The following is a 22,419-nucleotide window of genomic DNA, read 5'->3' as shown; positions in this document are numbered from 1 at the left end:
GATCAAGAGTGATGTCTAAGGCTAGAAGAAGTGAGGATGATCCTTAAGTCAGGACAGAGAGCTTGGTCTGTAGGGTTAGCAATTCAAATGATCTTTCAAAAAGATCACCAGTTCTCTGAAGATTTTGAGAAGTAATAAACAATTCCTGAGTGTTATAACACTGCTCAAATGCATTGGTCTCTGAAATGTTGAAGTATTCTTTGACATTCAACCAAAAGGAACTTAGATGCTGGGTACTCTGCCTTCAGGATTGAGTCTAAATTTCCAATCCTAGGAGGGCTTCATTTTGTGGCATCATCCTTCTTTATAACACAAATTAGTTTAAAAGTGTTTCCTGTCCACCTGGAGTGAACCTGTACAAAGCAGCAGCTCCGGTCTTACCTCAGGGCATGACCTCACAACATAAAAGCCTTCACTTGTCAATATTTAATTCAACATTTACTAAATGGTATATAGATGTTAGGTTGATTTCACTGGTAATAACTTTGCAAAGATTTAACTAGCTTTACTCTACATGGAGGGTAATGTTGGAAATAACCCTAACATAATAAAAAACATTAAGCTCATGGCTCATAAGATTTTTCCTAAATGATGACATACCAGACTTGCATGTGTACACAAGAAAAAATGGTTAAAACAACACTAATAGCCAACACAGCAAAGAGTAATTATTAACCACTTTTTCTTGCAAAATAGCTGGAAAACACTTTGTTGTAGCTTACCCTATGAACTGTCATATAAAATCAACAAAAACTATTTTAAAAGATTCAGTATTCTTGTTCTGTTCCCCCCAGATCTGTTTGATTTCCTTGAACAGAAGCACAAGGATTTGGAACTTTGAGATTTTTAAGATAAAAGAACTTCTAAATAAAAATGGTCAGTGTCCTTCCTGGCTTTTCTCTCAAAACTGTGCTTTTAGCAGTGCAGGAAACAGTGCATTTCATCAATGACATGCAGCCATAAAAAGACACCAAATTCCAGTTTTGGTGGTTTGACTAAGTGAGAAGCTATATATTCTCTCTTTCACTAGAAACGTATTTATTGATATGGTTAATTTTCCTATGGAATTAGTTTAAAACTAAACTGTATGCTACTCCTTTTCTAGATCAAAACATTTTTGTAGACCTAAAATCTTAGCATCAGTCTGAGCCTGCATTTCCAAAGGGACCTATCCATCTTTATGTGTGAATGAGCATTCACACTCGTAGTTACAGACACTGTACACCCTCTGGTTATCACATTTTCTCTAGTATTTGTGTTTCCAACTTCCTAACAATGAAAAAAAACATTGCAAAGAGCAAAATTTCACAGCCTTCTGTTTGAATAATCAATTTGTAAGCTTTTAACATGGGTTTGCTTGTAATATTCTAATTTTTCTGTTTTGTTTGTGATTTCTTTCTTGTATGACTTCTAACATAGAAGTTCATGTTTTCATTGGGCTATTTCTTGGTTATGTCTGTGTAAGTTGCCCTTGAGATGGTTTCTTTGTATTCTTGATCAAGATGAAACAGGGCAAATTAAAAAACCTGAATCTACAGTTTGGGATAACTTGGATAAAAGATGTAGTTTGCTAAGTTTGAAAGGATTAGTTTTATCACAAAATGAGCTTCAATGATCATTGAATTAATGCTCTTTGAACATGCATGTGTGTCCAAAGCATACATAACTATGTGAAACTTGTTTTATAATGTAGCAGCACCAGCTTTATAGCCCTTCTTGTTTATTTTCCTCTCCTTATGCCAATCATGGGACATACAGAGCAACAAGCCCTTTCTAGTAGTGACAGATGCTGCTAGGAAGTAGAGCATCTTAGTTTTAGTTTTCATAACCAAATCACCTTGGATTAATTTTAAAGTTGTAAAAGTTTCAGTTCAAATGTAGATTATTTGAAGTGAAAATTAGAAGTGCATCAGTCTGGAAGGCATCATCTCTCTCTGGTAGCTGAGATATAAGATTTGTTTGAAACTCACTTGTCTGCTCCCTCATTCTCCCTCTAGAGAATGAATCCCCTATTTTCTTTTAGCCACCATGTTACATAGAGCTAAAGTACAAGACTGTATTTCCTGTTAAATGTAAGACATTGGATTCCAAGTCTAAAGACAGTTTTACATAAAATATGCTAGGGGATCTGATGGAGAATTTCTTTCCTGTTGCTCAAAAGTGGTGTTTTCTTTGATTAGCATCTTGCAATGGGAGAAGGATGCCTATGTTAAGCTGAAGAAAAACTGATGCTAATATCTTTTGAGAACCTCAGCAAGGTTTATGTAACAGGGTAACAGGTGATCCGTAGGAGCTGCCAGAACAATCACAACTTGAAATACAAACCAAGTACCACATGCTCAATAATCCCACTTTCCCCAAAAGAACAAGGTTACTTCAAATCCCAGCCAGAGTTTACAGTTTCAGCCAACTCACCCCTGTACAGCTGCTTCTTTACCTAATATATCTCGGATACCTTAACATCTGCAAATTTAGGAATAATCCAACTAAATTACCTATCAGGTCCTTAGAAAAATGCTGATGAGACTGATTTAACATACCTTGAATTTTCCAAGAGAGCAATATGTGTAGGATCAGGGAAAAGGCAAGGCAGATAGCACCTTTTTACAATGGAGTGTTCTTATCTCTCTTAGCTTTGGGATGTAAGGAATTTATAACAAAGCGCAACTGCTACACCCTTGTCCTGATCCATATTTTGTTCAATTTTTAAACTAATGCTGATATGGAACACCTCTCTATGGCACAAAGCCAGAACAACAGACAAGGTAAATCTTTTGTATTAACTACTGAGAGGTTTATTGGTGTACAGTATGTTCTGTACTGTATTGTTCCAACCTCCTATCATCTTGCAAACGGGTGAATCCTCACAAGTACCACACACCAGCTCTCATGCTGAGCTCCTGGCCACTGTTAAAATCTATTTATAGCATGTGGAATGCTGTGGGTGTTCCTCAGTGTAGTCACTTGTAAACAGGTAAAAGTATAAGAATGCAGGTCCTAGCCTTAGGCACATGCATTTCAAATATCTAATGGCTCAAATTCGGGAAGCAAGGCTTTTTCACGTTTGTGGTATCTGAAACAAAGACCTCTTGTAGGGTGTCACAGCCATACAAGGCAGTTTGTTTTCCATTGGGCAAAAAAGAGACATTGCATGAATTCCAGCTGAAACGTCATGCTATGCTTTGTTTTCACTGTTAATTATTTATTACTTCTGAAATGATATAAAAGAGTTAAATCTGGCTTTACATTTAACTCAATGACTTAGCTGTCCCTATTTTAGAGAAGTCAGCAGCAGCAATTCTGAGGAGGGCTGTTTCTGAGCTGCACTGAACTTCACTGGAAGAGAAGAATTCTTCAGATAAGGGGTGAGTAGCATCTAAAAGTTGGACTTGACACTTTGCAGCAAATCTGACAATGTTCTCAAGGGGTTGACTTGGGGAGGGAAGAATAGATTTGTCTTGGTATAAACCAATGTTTTAAAGTTCATAAACAAATAATTTCCTGTGCTAGCCAAGTTCTCAGCTTCTTTGTAACTAGTCATTAACTCTGAAATCTGTCTTCCTCTCCTACTGTAAGGCATTTCTATGAAAAATAGCCTTAATTTTCATCACAATTTTTAGAAGAAAATCCACCCAAAACCCAAAAACAAACCACAACAGAACATTTCACTTTGAGATAGAAACCCAGTCTTTCCACTTCTCAGTACAAGAAATCAGATTATGACTTGTATGAAATATTGAAATGCAAATACAATAATTCATCATTTTGCAAAGGCACTTTTGGATAGATACTACAGGTACAGGAAAAAAGGATATATGTGGTTTTTTTCCTACTCAGATAACCAATTACTTATGAGACATGTATTTCTGGGATGGGGTGTCTACAGCATTTGAGAATAACTTTTTTTAAATAGTTCAGTAGCATAGGAATGCTCTGTATCTAATTAAAGCCATACCCCATCGGATTCCCTCAATGGTACTTTAATAATGGGACTCCTAGATATTTTTCATAAACACTATAGGAAACATTGACTTGTACAGTCTCAGAATAGATCTAGATTAACAAAACTGCTTGAGAAGAAAATAATGCCTTCAGTTTTCAATGGAGTTCAATTGTACCTATTTACATAACAAGATATTTGTGTCACTTACCAGAATCTAATACATAAACTGTTACTGCTTTGGGGATATAGACATTCAGAATGTGTTCTTCACATTGGATGCTCTAATTATTCAATCTTTTAATAATCAACGGTGGATTTCTTCTGTGTGAGTGTGTATGTGTGCTTTATGGTACCAGGGAGAGAAGCACATTCATTGTAGCACACACCACAAACTAGGGGCAGAGGTATCTGTCTTGAAGCACAGGCAAGTCCTCTGCTTGCATGTCTTACACTGCAAGAACAGCTCCATTTTTGAAAAGCACAAGCAGTCAGCAACAGAAAACTTCTGCTCTGGCTGAGTAGAAAAAAGACAGCAGCATACAAGCTATGGAACAAGAGTGAGATGCAAAACTTTTCTCCTCCATGCCCTTTTGCCAGAGTTTTAGAGCTGAATCAAAAAAAAAAAAAAAAAAAAAAAAAAATTTAAAGCATGGTCTTATTTCCAGTACTAACCATAGCAAACCAAAGTAATTAAGTTGGGCAATTTTGCCTCCCAAAGGCAAAAATTATTAGATGTCAATCTATCATGGACAATAAGACTTGCTGAGCCTATTTGGGTTATTTTTACACCAGTGTTTTCCAAAGCTTTGCCATTCACACCTTATTGTGGTGCTGTCTCTCTTGGTGCTTCTTTTTCCTCCTTTTAAAAGAAAGGAAACAATTCTCTGCTACAGTTGAGAGAGATGTGTCCTGAGGGGTATAAAGCCCTTTCCATCCCTAAGAGGCCACAACAGTTTATAATTATAACTGAGTTTTGTCAGCTGGAGGCTGCTCTTCCACAGTTCTCCTGTCCATAGTACTGCAATGTTGACACAGACATTATTTTTCCATGGAGATGGTATAATTTTGTACTTGGGAGACAGACAGGGAAGCTCTGCATGCCCAGCACGAGGAATTTGTGACAGGAGAGTCTTTTATATCACAGATAAAGTGCCTGAAGTTTGTTTGTGTTTTGCATTGGGGGGGGTGACCAGGGCCTTGGTGTTAGTCCAAGCTCATCTGATGAAGATGGCAAATGGGCCTTCAATGGCTACTGAGCCTTGTGCTCAGACCAGACAACAATAATTGATCCAGTCCACATTTTATACATTTCTGGCTTGGTCTTGTTGGGGTTTTTTAACATCTGTGTCCTTTAACTCAGCTTTTCTGAGGTGGCCATCTCCTTGGTGATTTCATCATCTAACTTAGCAAATATGGCTGGTGAGAATCTTAGTTCATCTGAACTGCTCCCTTTGCATATTTGCTTTTTCTGAACAGCTTTCCAAGAGCTTTTATTTTTCCTGACTTGCAGTCAGTAAGTGAAAGCTGAATGTTCAATAGAAGTTCAGAATTAAACCTGGATTACAGTTGGTTTATTCATACCTCTCCCAAGTCAGTTTGCTGCGCCAGTCATAATGTTCCTTTTTTGTGAACTGCTGAGCCTTCCGTGCCAAAGCTAACAATTCATAGGACTCAGCTGGATTCCATGTCCTACCAGTGAACTCAACCCATACATCACCAAATAAACTGTTGGATAAATAGATAAGCAAACTGTAGCTGAAATTGAAGATGCCCTGGGCCTGACATAGATGAGCCTTTCCTGATTTGTGAGTCACCTCCTGACTAACTGTAGAAGCTATGGAACAGAAAAATCTAATCTGGTGTGTCAAAGAAAAAATATTCAATTAATATCTTTGGATCAACAACTTTAGAAACTTTACCTGGTACTAGCAATATGAACTTCAGAGGGAAGGAATACTTCTCTACATTATCTACTCAATTTTTTCAGTGAGTGATAAACAGCAGCATTAGAGCAAATATGAGCTTTTCATTACCCTATGAGGATCATCACTTCCTTAGATTTTGTCAAACTCTGCAATCTGAAGATCAGGTTTCTGCTTGCTGTAATCGTGTCTCCCTTCCCCGCACAGGAGTCAATAAGATGCAAAAAATATCATTGACAAAGCCATACAGGATTTCAGTGATTTCTACTCCATCTTCAGTCCAGATTTCTTATTTTTTGCATCAACTAGAATGTCCGTTCTGGATATGGTAATGTTGCTTTTGCTACAGTCAAGTTGATATCTTAAAAAAGCAAAAGAGGGTTACCTGAAATATAGGAAGGATAGCTCAATCTTAACACTTAGACTGATGGTGCATTGCTAGCAATTTAACTTTCCAGACATATCTTAAAATGTTTTAAAGGTGTTCTGAAAAAATTCAGCCACATAAAAATAAGTCGAGTGAGGGAAGGCTGACACAAGTTATCCTGCTAGTGGCTTAGCTGTGAGGTTGTGTCTCCTAAGATATTTAACAGATTGTTTCTGACTTTGTTGTTTCTGTTTCAGTGGTATGACCCATATGTTCTTTATCTTGTCAGCTCTTAAATTCCAGTTTGATGATGCTTTGTTTGTGCTCTGTCAGAACCTTCATTAATTTAATTATCTAAATTATCCACATATATGAAATCTGTATGGGATGGGGAAGCTTCAGTGAACAGGTCATGACATTATTTTTCATATACTTGTTAAAAGTGGCATGGGACAGGAGAACTGTTTGATGAGACTAAGGCTCTCTCCTCTAAAGTGAAATACATTTCCATGAAAGCCCTTTTTGAAGAACAATTTAGCAGGAATTGACTAAGGCCCCTTGAAGCAGAGGGAAAGGAGGTTGTTTGTGGGTTGTTAGCATTGACTGGACTGGTAAGTAGAGAGGGAAGAAGGAAACTTTTCTGGCTTTAGTGCTTCTAGGATGTTGTTACTTCGCTGGTTTCTCTCACATAGAAGCTCAGATTGGTTGCTTGGAGCAATCTGATATAATGGCCTCAGTAATGTCAATGTCTCATGGAAGTGATTCCATCCTAAAATCCTCTTGTAAATGTGATGGCCTCAACAACCAAACTGCTTCACCAAACTGCCTGTTACTCCGCATGTCTCATGGCTCACTGCCTTGTGGACTCCTGTCCGGAAGACAACTTGTATTCAGGGCTGGATCTATCATTACCACAATGGCCACATAAGCAAAAGTCTTGAAATGCACTATCATCTCAAGAGGTTGAAGCGGAATAACACAGTAATCCTTATTCCAAATTAACTGAACAAACTGGCAGACTGCCCAAGATCATACAATGAAGCACCATGTAAATATCAGATTGTCTCTGAAACCAGTTTAGTATCTTCATAAATTAAGATTAAAATGCCCTTTAACATTATTTAAGTACTTATGGTGACGTACAGGCAAGAATTTGCTTGATAGAAGAGTAAATAAATCGACTCTTCCAAATCTGCAAATGCGCAATGACCTAGCTAGTATAGGTCTAATAATCTTTAGAATCACACCAACAATTAATCCAAGTGCCCTGGCTGGAGCTCAGCCATAGTAATGTAGTTCCACCTGACTGACTAAACTTCTTTTGTAGTTGCTCTGGGTCTGAAGTTCCTACTCTAACAGTGACAGCATATCTACTAAAGAGCCTGCATCTTTTTCCCTCCTGAACAGTAGCACAACTTTCTTCTTTTCTTCCTCAGCTATTATTTCACAAGGTAACAGAATGGAGAACAAACAGCAAAGCAACGGCATGATGAAAGAAAATAATGCAGTAAAGAAAAAAGTGGTGAGTGAATTAATCAAATCTTCTTTCAAGGCATTTGTTTTCTATTTGGAGACTGGAGGTAGAAAATAAGTATAAAATAATTATAAAATAATTATTATAAAATAATTATTTGGAACCTATATGAATACTTACTCTTTTTTTGAGTAGCATATGTTTAGTTTCTGTAACTAACCAACAGTGATTGGAAAGGGTCAAAAATTGTGAGCATGTTAAGGTGAGAAATTATGTACATATTAATCACATGTAGCCATGGTATTTGTATTTGAGTATGAACTGAACTACTTGCACCTATTTAACATGAAACAAAACAAGACACAGGTGTCTGATTCATCTCAATATCACTCTATATATTCCAGGGGCTTGATTCTCCTAACTTGACTTATTTTTTTGACTCTTACAACAATTCAAAGGGATGATAAATGTTGTCCAGATCTTCTATCAACATGTATAATAATTGTACACGCTCATGAGTATCCTCTGGCTTTCTATTCAAACACCAGTCATCTTGATCTGAGGAAATGACACCTTGAACTTGCTGCATCATAAACTGTTTCCCAGCCTGCATTGCTTAGTGGAATTATTTACTATGTCTCTGAGAGCTCTGAGATAGTTCTGAGGTATGTACATATCAGAAGTGTAAACAGCTCAGATTTACACCAGTATCAGCTACAGTCACTTGGGGACAATTCCCAGATGCACATCATTGCCAACTAGAAGGTGTCATTTGACTCTTAGCAGTTCAAAATTCCGTGTTTGCAAGTAGGTACCTTCAAATATAATAGCTGAAAGCTTTTATCTTCCCCAGGTGGCATGCCTAATCTCCATCCTTAACACAGCAGCAGTGTGGCGTGTCAGATCTAAACCTCCTAAGGCTGTGGAAACATCCTTAACATCTTAATTGCCTACAGGTCTTGTGGTACCTTCACTTTCTACCTTCGGCAACACGGGAAGTCTTTCTCGCCTTAGTCTAGAGTCCTGCTCACCGAAAGGCTGCCCGGATCTCCAGTCGGGACCGCGGCAGGGGTCCCTGCAAGCCGTGGTCCCCCAGCTGCCACTCGGCGGCGGGGCCGCGATGGACACGAGTGGTGACATTGCCCTGCCCTACGTGGTCTGCTGGCTCAGTGCCCGCGGAGGGACAGCCCCGGGCACGGCGGCGGGCGGGCCCCTTCCCCTAAGTTATGTGCGAGCACGAACAGCAGCGAGCCCGTGCTCCCTCCCCATCGCTCGGGTCCTGCCCGCAGCCCCGGGCACCGGATCAGTCCCCTCCCGAGAGCCGCCTCCTCCCGCGGCCGGGACAGGGCTAGGGATAGGGACAGGGACAGGGACAGGGATAGGGATAGGGATAGGGACAGGGACAGGGGCAGAGACAGGGCTAGGGACTGCGATAGGGGCAGGGACAGGGACATGGAAAGGGGCAAGGGCAGGGACAGCGATAGGGACAGGGGCAGGGACCGGGGCAGAGACGAGGGCAGGGGCAGGGATAGGGGCAGGGACAGGAGCAGACACCGGGGCAGGGACAGGGACAGGGATAGGGCCAGAGACCGGGGCAGGGACAGGGGCAGAGAAGGGGGCAGGGACAGGGATAGGGGCAGGGTTAGGGACAGGGATAGGGACAGGGATAGGGCCAGAGACCGGGGCAGGGACCGGGACAGGGCCGCAGACCTCCGGACGCCCCCGAGCTCCCGGCGCGGCCCCCCCGCCGCCCCCCGCGGCCGCGCCCCCGCTGCCCCCGGAGATGCGCGGCCGTAGCGCCCGTGCGGCGGAGGCGCGGACGGAGCCATGGACGGAGCGGCGGAGCCCGAGGCGAACACGCTGGTGAAGCGCGGAGCGGGGGGCGGCGGCCGCGGTGTAAGTAGTGCGGGGCGCTTTCCGTGGTGCGGGAATGCCCGCAGCCCTTACCGCGGAGCGGGAGCGAGCCCGGAGCTGCGGCGATGCCCACGCCTCGGGGAGGATTAACGGGAGTGATTCCCATCCTCTCAGGAGTGACGGGGAGGGTGGTGCGCGGAAGCTGCGGGAGCCGGAGTAACAGCCCGGGGCTTCCCCGAGAGCCGGGCACAGCTCACAGGTTGCACCGCCCGTCCCCGCTCGGGAAGTTGCTGGTGCCGGTGCAGGGGAGCCGGTGTTGGGCAGAGCTAAAAGCACCGCAGCCGCCGAGCCGGGACGTGGAGGATGCGCGGGGTCAGCGCGGGGCCGGGGGCGCCGCCGCCACTGCCGCGGGTGAAGCGCCGGCCTGCCAGCGCTGAGCGAGGCGAGGGCGCGGCTGCTGCTCCCTCGCTGCTCCCCAGGACCATCCTATTGCAAAGCTCTCAGGGCGAGGGCAGAGGCGGAGAGAGAGACGGAGGTTTCCATTGATCGCCCGCAGCCCCAAGGGCAGAGCTGGCGGAAGGCGCCGGGACAGCGGGCACCGGCCGGGAGCGCCTGGCCCAGCCGGAGCTGCGGCTCCCCGGTATAGTGCTCCAGAGTCCAGCCTTCCTGAGTCAATCAGCAATAGCTATTTAAAAATATTAAACCTCCTTATGCATGCATGCAATGTTTGCCGCTAACGATTGTGCTTAATTTTAGTCTGAGGAGGGGGCTATAACTAACCAAAGTACAACACTCTAAACTGTGTTTTGAAAAATGAGGTGCGAACTGTCATGCAGTAAATTAAAAAAAAAAAAAGGCAAATTGAGACTCATGGTAGCCAGCACAAATATTTCACTGCATACTGAACAAGGGCTGGAGTTGCGAGAAACATCTGTAGAGCACAGATCTGGGATCTGTGATTAGACCAAAAACGTGGGCTTTCACAAGTAAGCAATCCTCGGGTACCTGCAGGTGTTTGCTGTGAGCTGACATGCAGCTTTCCCGACTGAACTCTCATTGCTGTGGTGACGGTGACACGTCCCTGCCCTGGGCTGACAGCAGGTACGCATGAGCAGACACACGCCCGGCCGTGAAGCCAAGGAACACCTGCGAAGGAGGCGTGGCTACCTTCTTGCTTCCTGGCCATTTAAAAGACACTGGGGCTTGTGCTTATCTTTTACTAATGTTGCCACAGGGTAAATTTTTTTTGAGCAACAGTTTGATTTTTGGTTTTTTTTGCATTCTTGCTTTTGTCTTTATCTGGTGTTGCTGAAACCTGAGCAAATATTTAAAATAGTAAATGAGGAGACAGGCCATGGAGAAGTTGAAGTTCATGTTCCAAGTTCCAAAACCTCTGAATTGAGTGAGCCTAAAGTTTTCTGCAGCTGCCTATATACTTAAAAACTCCATAGTATTGAATAAGTTTCTAAACCCAGCTGTCACAGTGTGAAATTTTCTGTGCACCTCTGTGATTTGCCCTGCAGTATCTTCCACTTAGCCTCATGTGCATATAATTTGCCTGTACTGAAATTTTTATGCATTCATTGATGATTTTAATAACCATTTGGCTATATGTTCCAAATAATTTTGATTGCAGGATTTTCTGATGTGTCTAATGTTGTTGAAGTAGAGCCCTTTAGAAATATTGCATTGAGATTAATGCATAACACTTGGGAACTCACACTTAGTGCTTGTGAACTCTTTGGGAGCAGCCTGGTAGACCACCAGAAATATTTTCCCCAGCATTCATTCAGAGTAGTAGCAATTCCTTCTAAGTGCAGGAATGTTTGTGCATAGCAGAGAAACAATAAGCACCCAATATGAGGTGTTATCCTCAGAAGTTAAATAAAGCCTTATGTCAAGTTTCTGCATTTTGTTGACAAAGTAATGGTGCAAACTCTGTGTGTGTGTGGCAGGCTCATTTTAAGAAGCTGGCTAATAACAATAAATTGTGTTTGGCTTATGTAACGATCTCAACGGGATATATTTCGTACACAAGGCTTTTGGCCCCCTGCACACTTCCTCCTGACCTGACCAAAAGCAGGCTGGTTAATGAACTGTGTAATCTCTTAAAAGGTTCCCACACCATGTGGATGAAGTTAAAAGCACCCAGCTGTCCTGCAGGATTCATTTTGAACACTCAGAGCTGGCAGCTCCGAGCGTGGCAGACCCACAAGTGCTGGGCTGTACACTGTGCTCCCCACCCTGGCACCCGGGTGTCTCATCCCGTCTCCACAGGTGACAGAGCCGGTGACAACTGTGGCACAGGAGCTCTGGCACATGCCCATAACCACGGCGTGTCCACCTGCCCGGCTGTGCCAACAGGGCTGGTGGAGCTCGTTCCAGTCACTGTCACTACAGCCATGCCATGTGCCAGCTACACAACCCTTCTTCATGTTCAGGGCCTGCTTTTCCCAAAGTGACCACACAGCTTTGTGCAGCTGACACAACATATTCACTCATTAACCTGTTGTGGTGTGGTCAGTGATAGAACTGAAGCTGAGTTCCTTAGGCATGCTTAAGCAGGTCTTCCTCCTTTTGAAACGATTGGGGCTTCAGTGAATGAGGAAGCTGGGCACAAATTGCAGTGAACTGTGCCTGAAATTCTATATTCTTATCATAGCTGGTTTTTAAATTGAAAACACATTAAAAATACATTCATTTTAGCACATTCAGAGCTGTCTTTCATTATCTACACAATGATATTTGCAATTGACCAGCCACCCAAACACTAACTCCAATGTCTCTTGGGAATGGCTGGGAATGGTCTCTTCTGCCATATTCTGTCATCCAGCAGGAGAAGTGAATGGCAGAAAGTAACACTGGGGAAGTTGAAAAGGAATGCAAAATCTCTCAAATCAAAGCATTTCTACCTTTTATTCAACAGCTGATGTGGAAGCAGAAAGTGCAGATTTGTGCTGAAAAGAGTATGAAGAGGTTGAGGGGAGGAGCCCTGAGGAGGGAGAAGTATGGGTGTGCCACTAGGAAAAGGGCACTGGAGAGCGTGTGGCAAGTGGTGTGGCAACCAGTTACTGTTGGAAACTTGCACACAGTGCAAGTATGCAAGTTTGTAGGCATCATTTTAATGTTTTTGGTCACAATTTCATTAATCCTTTTGGGGGGGGGAGTGTGGTGTGCGCACCATCTCACGGATTTTCAGCCAAGTCAGATCTACCCACAGACCTGTTGTATCACATATATGCTATACCTCACTTCACTGTGTTAATGATATACTGTCAACTGTTTCCTTTGCTGAGATTATGCTTCCCCAGCATTATACTTTTTGATGTGGGAGCTGCTAGAACACTTGCAGCAGAACTCTGTGAGGTTGAAAGAAGTTCAAATGTTCACTTATCCTCCATAGATGTTAAGTGACATGCTGTCACTTCAAATGTAATGTTTCTCAGAATGAGCAGGGGGAAGTGTTTCAGGATATTATTCTGCAGCAAGGACATCTGCCTGCAGGAGCTATGCAAGATAGCTAAAGGGTGTTTAAAACCTGAGGTATGTTAATTCTGAGTGTATTAGCATGTCTGCGTCTTTTCTTTGTTTTGCAGAATTGGTCTGGGAGTCTTGTTGTAGCCTCCTTAACTGGTGCTTTTGGGTCGTCTTTTCTTTACGGCTACAATCTGTCGGTGGTGAACGCTCCCGCGGGGGTAAGTGACTGACTAAAGTGGAATTTAAATCAGTAGAGGGCAGCCTTGTCCAACTATTGTCTCCTCAGCATCCTGCCTTTAAAGTACCCCTGATTACATAGTAGAAGGGGATTAAATCTCGTATAGCAACACTGTTAGCCCAAAACCTTCCTTCTGCTTCCCGTGAGGTTTTCACATAAATTCAGTAAGTGTCAGAGAGCTAAATGCTGCTGTTGAGGTGAATGGGTGCACATGGTTTGCTTCTCATTCTCCCAGGTCCAGGCTAATCATGACTCTTCTTGCACACTTTTATGTGATAAAGCATTGTAATATCTGACTGGTGAGTATTCAGTGGCTGCGAGCACATGTTCAGCAACTTCTGTTCACGTCATCCAATTCTAGAGGGTTGCACAATATTTCATTCCCACAGCACTGATATTGTAAATAATGCCTCTGGTTTCCTCTTAAATAATGGGCCCCCTGTTCTGTTGTGATGCCTTGTTTGGTTCTGAATTCTAAACTTCTTCAACTACTGGCTGCAACATGTGGGATAGATTTGATGAATAGAGCACTGTGAAATCAGTATACAAAATTTGTGGGGATTTCATTAAAATATCAGTTGTTACAAATGGAAATCTGAACATTTTGTTTTTACACTGGCTGTCTCGAGATCCTCAATTCAGTCAAGCACAGCAGGAAGCAATTCAGGGGAGTTGCAAGCAACACTATTTTGAAAAGTAGCTGGTAAATATTGGAAATTAACTGTGCCCAATATTTAGTTCCTTTCCAAAATAGTTCACTTCCAAAGCTAAGCTCCTTCTTTTATGAAAATCTCCTATTAAAATATGTTGCTAGATTTATACCTAAGCAGGTTTTTAATGTTAAAGCTGGATGCAATATTTATGCAAATAACAAAAGAAGCATTTTTAAAATTTATGTTCTATATGTGGATTTTACTTGGTAAACTGTTGACCCAAAGGAGCAGGAAGAGACTCAGCCTATAGAAATCTTTAATTGCTTACTTAATAACTTCTGGGAGTTTTCTTCAAGTTCCTTTTGTATACTAGTTATTCAAGGCTGGATAAACTGGATGTTAGCATGACATGTCCAGTCATCACTTTACCTTGCAGTCATCAGAGGATAAAAACAGCTTAGAAAAAATCAGCAATAAGCTGTAATTCTGTGAGCAAAGGTATTGATTGTCCTGATGGAAAAATCCTTCCTGCACTGCCTTGGGGCTGTCAGCAAAGCAGTGAGAATGAGCCAATTTCTAAACTTTTAAGTACCATTTAAAAAATGGACTGTCCTGGCAGTCAGAGCTTTCTGTCACTTTCTGCAGGAGTAAGGGAAAGAAAGGATGATGGGATGTGCCCCTTTGCAGCACTCAGAAAGTTCTCTTTGAATCATATGATTGATAGATTACAGTGGTGTGGGCAGGGAGGTTGAAGATGCAGCCCTGTGAAAAATGCTAAATTCCAGGTTTTGTACTTAATAACACTTCCAGGATTGTCTGGTTCTGTTTGCAATCTTTAGCGTGGCTTTTGTGCTGGAACTGGGCACTATGCTGATGGCTTTGGTCAAACCATTACAGGTATGCATGAAGTCTCCCTTGGTGTTCAGTGTTTGATTGAGAACTTCATAACTCTCTTATTCGTGTTAAGCATCCATTAGCTAGGGCTAAGGAGCAGTCCTACTGACAAGGAAGGTGTGTAGTTCAAGAAGAAAATACCACTCTGTCCTCCGGCCCTCTCTCTAGGATTGATGTGTGCCATCCATTTGCCTACAGCAGACCACTGTCGTGTCCCTGTCCCTGCAGCTGCAGTGACCAGGCTGAAGGGAGAGCAAAGGCTGAGGTCATGGCCATGGTGGGCAGCAGTGAGCCACATCAGAGCTGTGCTTCTAGCACCACAGCAAAAGGAACCTTTGCCCCATCTGTTTTCTCCTGTATGACTCAATCAGTCTGCTGCAAGGTGACCCTTTGGGAACGATGTGAGATGACAGAAACACCACAGCTGAGCATCTTGTAGCAGTACAAAAACCAGCCTTGTAACAAGTTATACTGGGAATGCAGTAATTCCTACAAGTTGTACCCTGTGTTTCCTTTATAAACTTGGTAGGAATAATAATTTCTTGTGGTGACATTCAGCTCACGGCTGACAATGTCAGATTGTCCTTTTCTGTATAGGATGTTGGGTATCTTCTGCCCCTGTCTACCTCAGTACAATTCCTCTTGATGCTGAAGTCCTACAGCCTTGGAGGAAGACTGTATAACCCTTTGAGAAGTAGTGAAAAAGGGCTTGATTATGACAGTTGACTAAAACACAGAATGTTTCCAGGATCCTAGAACTGAGCATGTCAGCAGGAGCTGATGGAGTGAATGGAGTAAAATTTAAGACTGAATTGTTGAAGAACTATATGTAAATTCTAGTGTCCATTTCCTTTCAGTGCCACAAGTTGTGTCAGCTCATCAAACGACAGGGGAATTCTCCTACAGTTCTCACTGGTGGGCTTTATTTCAGGTCATCTCATGAGGCAGAGTTAGTCTGACTTCCTGATTGTTACAAGGGGGAAATAAGCTGCACATACTCTGTTCAGAGCTGAGATTGCTTCCCACTCAGTTCCCTGTGGTTCTGTGGGAAAGAGCATGGCCCATCACAGGTATGATTCCCTGAGAAACCCAGAATTACGAGTTTCCATGGGCTTGTTCAAAGAGTCACCAGAATTTATTAAAAACATATGGGAGCTATTTGGCAACAGGAAGACAAAAGCTTTAATTGAATATAAGATGAAGCTGTCTTTTTCTGAGCTGGATTTCTCCAGTTCATTTCATGGACTGATTGTGGCAATGCCTGTGAAACAATGATGTGCTTTGTGCTCTGTTAGGGAGGCCAAGTCCCTGCTACTTTCTGCTCTGCAGCCCTTGCCCTCTTCCTGCAGGAGGCTGCAGCTCTGAGTTCCTATGGCACAAACACAGAGCCTGCTGTGACAGCTGGTTCTGTAGTTGTCACTGTGTGTGAGTGACCTCTGTAACTAGGGGTAAGACAAGGAAAATATTTCTCTTGTTTTTAAAATATATCCATTAAATTCATATATATAAAAATTTATATATTCCTTATATTCCTCTTGTCTTTCTCATCCCAGCACTACTATCATAATGAAGTGAGGCAGTTGAGAAAATAAGATACTGATATCTGTCAGCCACCATTTTTTGTAGGCTTTGTTTACAGGCTAAAATTTCTGTGTACAAGTTTATATGCTTTTAGTGTTATTGAGAGACCTGATCAAAAATTCCCAAGAGAGTTTTACACAGAATTTAATGGATTTGAAACCAGTGGATTTGTTCTACCAAGTTTGTTTTTTTTCATGTGCATCTTCTGAAAAGTTCTATGTTTTATTAGCTTCCTATTTATTGGCAATGGGAGTCCAGAGAGAGGTGTTAGTACATGTCAGAACATCCATCTATCTGTTACTAGTGAGTGTTTTAGTTTGTACTTTCTTTTCTTGAAGATTTGCAGTTATTTGATGTCTCCTTGTAAATAACTAAGCTATGCTGAGAAAATTAGTCATAACACAAGGGGAGAGTAATTTACATACTATTTTTAGCCATTATCATTAACAAGAAATGCTATTAGTTTCTAAAAGTGTTTTGTCTCAGTAATCATTACTATCAGAAATTAATTTCAAATAGACAGGAAGATGTCTGAATCGAAATATAAACTGAATATTGGTGTTAAAGAACTAAGATGTTACTACTTGATTTAATGGCAGATTCATTTGGAATCTTACTCTGAAACTTCTAAATGATTCAAGCACCAAAATGACTTGTCTTTTTTATTTTTAAGATTATTTTTAAATGTTTTTTCCCCTGTCTGTTTGGAAACATTCATGATGGGATGGGAGAAATAACCTTGTTCTCCTTTTAATTCAGGGTAAAAAGAGTATTAAATTTGATGGATGGAAGACAAGAAATTGTATATTCCACCTTCACCTTTCTTAGGTGTTTTGTAGATGGAGAGGTGATGATTTTAGTTTGCTAAAAGCCCTCAAATAGAATATTTCATGTGTCTAAGGCCAGACTTTAGGCAAAGTTTGAAATTCCTAGTTTTAACAGGGAAAATGTGGTGGGATATTATGCTGAGAAGAAACTGGGAAGAAGTAAGTAAAGATACAAGATCAAACTTTTGGTACTGTAGAGCTTGAGAGCTTTTCCCAAGTGTGCTGTGCCCTTCTGCTGTAGTGACTGTGACTTCTTGGTACTGCATCCTCACCAGAGCATCAGGCACTACAGTGGCATTTCCTTGGTTTTGAAACAGGAGCAGCACAAAAACAAGGAAGCTTGACTAAAGAGAAAGTAAATAGGAGATGTCTCTGCAGGCAAACAGAGACTGTGTTAAAACACTGTCCTGGAGCTATGACATCTTTACCTTTTAAAAAGATGAAAAACTTATTCTAATTAAACATCAGGGAAGGGATGTTGTTAGAAGGCATCCTTCAAAAATCTGTGGTTGTGCTCATGTGAGGAAAGCAGAGGAAGAGTGTAAACTTTGGCAAGTTAAAGGCTAAAGGGTGATCTCATCCTGGGCATTCTTGGCTATCTGTGGAGATTTTTCCCCATCCCCATACAAGGTTTGGTACTGCCTTGTAGTTATATGTATATATGCTTGGAAAGACTCACCTAGCTTTATTGCAGTTTTATCTATAAATGAAGCTCCATTTTTTGGAGGAGAGAGACAGAAGAGCAGAAGTGATTCCTGCAAGAAAGCTACTGCGGGTTTTCTGAGTTTTTAATTCTGTTTCTCTCAGTTGTATTCCTCAAGTGTGATATATTTTTTTGCACATATTTTTATTATTTATTTTCTTTCAGTTTATCAAGAAGTTTTACAATGAAACTTGGGAGAGGAGATATGGCTTCTCAGTGGATGAAGGCACGCTGACACTCCTCTGGTCAATTACCGTTTCCATTTTTGCCATCGGTGGCCTTGTGGGTGCCATTATTGTAACCCCAATTGTGAAGTTCTTTGGGAGGTAAGTGTTTTGGAAAACTTGCATTTTCTAAAGTAGTTTCTCACTTAAAACCTCTCTAGAAGGTTTTACTTTTATTACAAAACAAAACAAAACTTTAAATTCTGAAAACTTACTGTGCATCATTTGAGTGGCAGAAGCCATTTGCTCTGAACAGGCAGTGGGTTGAGATCTCAAGGAGTGTGACTTGTCAAATATGCCAAAGGAAAATACATAAAATACAAATTATTTCAGAAAAGACTGGCAGCATCTTGTTTCATGAGTTTACTAAATATCTTACTGTAAACAAACAAAGCTATCATCATATCTAATTTGCTGTCATATGGTAATAAAAATTTACTCTTTTTTCAATCCTTGTGTCAACTCAAAATACAGTCTGAAGAATTGGACTAGGATGAAGTTCCAGTATGGCCTTCCCCAAGAAGGGGGTAGGGCATTCTGTACAATGCAGTATTTTATGAAGTCTTGACCATAGAGAATATGAGTATTTTAGGAATGTTTGTATTGGTGTGTGTTTGCATTTTTCTGCAGGTACTAACTAGGTATTTCTGTAAAATTTTTGTGTCATACAGTCTTTCAAATAGGATTTGAAAGGTCATTTATCATTTATCTATATTTAGAAGAGCATGGGAAAAAAACCTCACCATTGTAGCATTCATCATAACTGCTCATTTGGATTTTTCTTAATTGTAAATTCAATATTATTTGATATCTTTTAGTCAGCTAAATCACAGGAGAACATCATCATTGAGGCTTAAATATAAGTGTAAACCTTTAGTGTTCTTACTTTCCTGTTTCACATTCTGACTATTTCCAATAGATTGTACTTTCCTAGGTCTATTTTTCATTCTCCCAACCTGTCCATATGTCATATTTCATCTCAAAGGGTGTATTTTCAGGTTCCTTCATTTCATGCTTACAGCAAGTCAGTATTCTTAGCTGTTACCCATTCTTCATTATTTTTTTTGTCACTTCAGCACTTGATTTCCAATTTTTAAATATTTTCCATAGTTACATTATTTATTTTTTCAGGTTTTCAATTTCTTCTGCCAAATCATGCATTTGGTTTTAATATACTTGTTAGAAATATGAAATTGTGCCTGACTCAGACTAATTAATTCTCAGTAAATAGTTGAGTCTTTATTGAAACAAAGTGAAGTAAAAATGGGTTCACAGAAGTCTAGAATTTTCAGTGAAGAGTAGAACAGCTTTGTGTGCAGGTTTGTCAAAATCGATAACATTGGTAAAAGAGTTTAAATGGTGGCTGATCTCTGCTGTAGATACACTTCCACTGGAGCTGGTCAGGTTTCCAGGGCAGATCTTTACACTTGCAGACTCTGCCCCTGTTTATTATGTTTATCTCCATGATGCCATGAAAACAGCTCTGTTACAGATACAGAGTGCTGGAGCAGAGATGGGAAGGGGCTGTGAATAAAGGCTGCTCACCAAAGAGTGGTTCTTGAGTTTGCTGCTCACCCTGCAGAGTGTTTGTCTGGTCTAGGAACCCAGACTGACACGTCATTATGGTAATTGAGGAGCACACAGTGAAATGTTGACAGAACAATAAAATACTTTGCTGTTAAATTGCTCAAGTGTAGGTTGGAGGGTTGTATCTATGATGAAACTGAGCTCCATTTACACTGACACAGAATAATGAGCTAAGGGGGATTAAAAGCACTAGTCAGAAATAATGCATGACTTTAAAAGAACACTTTTGAATCATATTGCTATAAGGTTAAAAACATAAATTCCAAATTACTGGATTCCTATTTACTTCAAGAGACATGTAAAGTAATTTTTTGAAAGGGAACCTTCATCCACATAAACATAATTCCCAAGTTCAGATGTGGCTTTAACTCTTTGTAACTTAAATTCTCCTCTTCTAACAAAGAGGGTCTGCTGCTGTTTATCCTGACACCCAGACCAATATGCTCAAGGGATTGTTTAGGTCACTTCTAGGATCTCTCTAGAAGGAGGGAGAGGCTGAGCATCACACCAGGCTCCTCTCCTTGCTCTTGGTACCGCAGCCATTGGTCACACAGTGCCTTCAGTGAGAGAAGGGGCAGTGCAAGGGCTCAGGGTCAGTGTGCACAAATTCCTCTGCGCCATTCCTTGCTCCTCACTCCCCTGTGCTCTAGCGTGGGTCCCCATGGACCACAGTCCTTGCTCAGGCCTGGATCACCCTCTCCTCCAGTGGCCTTGTTACACCCTCACTCCACCTCCCCACAGAAGCCACCCCTGCAGCCCCAACAGTCCCCAAACCCTGCCCCAGACACTGCTTCCCATAGCAACACCCTAAATGCAGTGTTCTCTTCTCTTCATTTCCTTTTCATTCGGTCAAAGTCTTTGTTTTTATCATGCTTAGTTAGGCTGTGCTTTTCTCTTCTCAGCTGCATAGTATAAGGGTTTGCTGGCCAATTTTTTCTCAACAATATGTATTTTATAGTTTTTATTTAAATTAAAGGAGAAAAAAGCAGTATCTTCAGATGAATAAGACTTGTTTGACCCAAATGAACATTTTCTTTCCAGTTCTGTCATTATTTGTATCACTTCAGCCATCTCAGAGCGTATATCCATCTGAAAAATCTGTTCTAAATGGTTACAGTCATCAGTCTGATGGTTGTGCTGTATAGACTTTAAATGAATTGTATCTAATTTTTCTATCTTCAAGCCATGCTATTCATTCAGTGTTCAAAACTCACTAGAAAGCAGGAAACATGATTAAAAATACAGGTGTTAAATATAGTTCCTTTCAAAAACATTTGCATCTGTTGCGAGAAGTTGGGTGACTTTTTCAATGGGGGGAAATTTTTCTTGATACTTAGACATTGAAAAAAATTAGAACTGGTGGGACAGGAAAGGGATAGACAGCTTTCCTGATCACTCCTCTTCTTTTGTCCCTCAAACTTCAGCAGAAAGTTCTGAGAGATGAAAACTAAAAGGAATTAGGGTGTTGGCAAATCAAAAGTTTAGATGTTTTGAAAATTTCAAAACACATTTTTGTGATTTGGTTTATGCTTTTTAACAAAGTAATAATTTGCCATAAAGAGTTTATTTTATTTGAAAAATAAAACCCTAATGTTTTATTTAACTGTTATAGAATGAAATAATTGTAAAGTGGGGAAGAAGTATGTAAACCCGTATTTTTATTAATTCCAATAATTTTTAGAAAAGCGTTTCTTTTTATTACTTGAATGAGCCCAAACGTTTTTCCTAACTCTACGAGTAGGAAGTAATTTTCCTCAATGTATGATTTTAATATTGAGAATTTAAGCATGAATTATAATGACACAGGTGATGTCACAGTTGGGAAGCTCTTGAAGTGTCAATAACTTCATGTCACATTAAAGTGCCTGTAGTTATATTGGCTTATTGCTATTTGAAGTATATTCTTTGGGTTCTCCATACAGACATCTATCCAGAATATGCTTATTTATACTCATGTACAGAGCCTCAGACTTGGCATTGGGTTTTAGGATGCATAAGCTGGCTCCTTGCTGTGCTGTTGAAGTACAACTCTTTAGTTATCTATGTTATATTTTCTTTTAAACTGTGGTGTAGGTTTGAAACTGTACCCACGTGGGTATAGTGCTGTTTTTCAGAACTCCACACATCTAAGAGGCAGTGTTTATTAGGCGTTTTTTATTTATAGATATTTAAGAATAATAGCTTAGTGTGCTTCTAATACAACTACATTTAGCTGCCAGGATGCTGGTTTCTACCTAAACCATCTTTGCCTTTTAGGAAATGCACATTGGTGCTCAATAATGTGTTTGCAGTGGCAGCTGCACTGCTGATGTCCCTGTCCTTGCTGGCTGGGTCGTTTGAAATGCTCATCCTGGGCCGCATCATCATGGGAGTGGATGCAGGTAAGCTTTGGTCCTGCTCTACATGTCTGAAATGCCTGTGCTGTGCACACACTGCAGGTCAGCTTTGGTCACACTCTACATGTCTGAAATGCCTGTGCTGTGCACACACTGCAGGTCAGCTTTGGTCACACTCTACATGTCTGAAATGATTGTGCAGTGCACACACTGTCTCCTCTTCCCCTGCCAGAATTTGCTTTACATCAAAGAGGTGTTCCAGGAACTAGCAATAGCCACACTGATTCACTGGGACAAAATGGCACACTAAGGGCTGGAGGATCTGATGTTTGGAGGAGA

At 41.2% G+C, this 22,419-nt stretch overlaps 1 protein-coding gene across 2 annotated transcripts in view; it reads left to right on the top strand.

Annotated features, from left to right (window-relative positions):
* Window positions 1–9,533: 9,533 nt before the first annotated feature.
* Window positions 9,534–22,419, top strand: part of SLC2A9 (solute carrier family 2 member 9) — a 77,419-nt gene continuing 64,533 nt past the window's right edge. The window contains exons 1-5 of one of the 2 annotated variants that reach the window (XM_064711790.1): window positions 9,534–9,606; window positions 10,715–10,719; window positions 13,157–13,255; window positions 18,099–18,259; window positions 22,001–22,125. In XM_064711790.1, coding sequence (XP_064567860.1) covers window positions 9,534–9,606; window positions 10,715–10,719; window positions 13,157–13,255; window positions 18,099–18,259; window positions 22,001–22,125 — 463 coding nt within the window. Of the gene's footprint in view, window positions 9,612–10,714; window positions 10,720–13,156; window positions 13,256–18,098; window positions 18,260–22,000; window positions 22,126–22,419 lie in introns of both variants that reach the window. The other variant, XM_064711789.1, reaches the window with a different exon arrangement.

This window comes from Zonotrichia leucophrys, chromosome 4 (assembly GCF_028769735.1).
Source record: "Zonotrichia leucophrys gambelii isolate GWCS_2022_RI chromosome 4, RI_Zleu_2.0, whole genome shotgun sequence".
NCBI classification, from domain to species: Eukaryota; Metazoa; Chordata; class Aves; order Passeriformes; family Passerellidae; genus Zonotrichia; species Zonotrichia leucophrys.
Note: the sequence above shows the minus strand (reverse complement) of the source record. Positions and strands in the feature narration are given on the sequence as shown.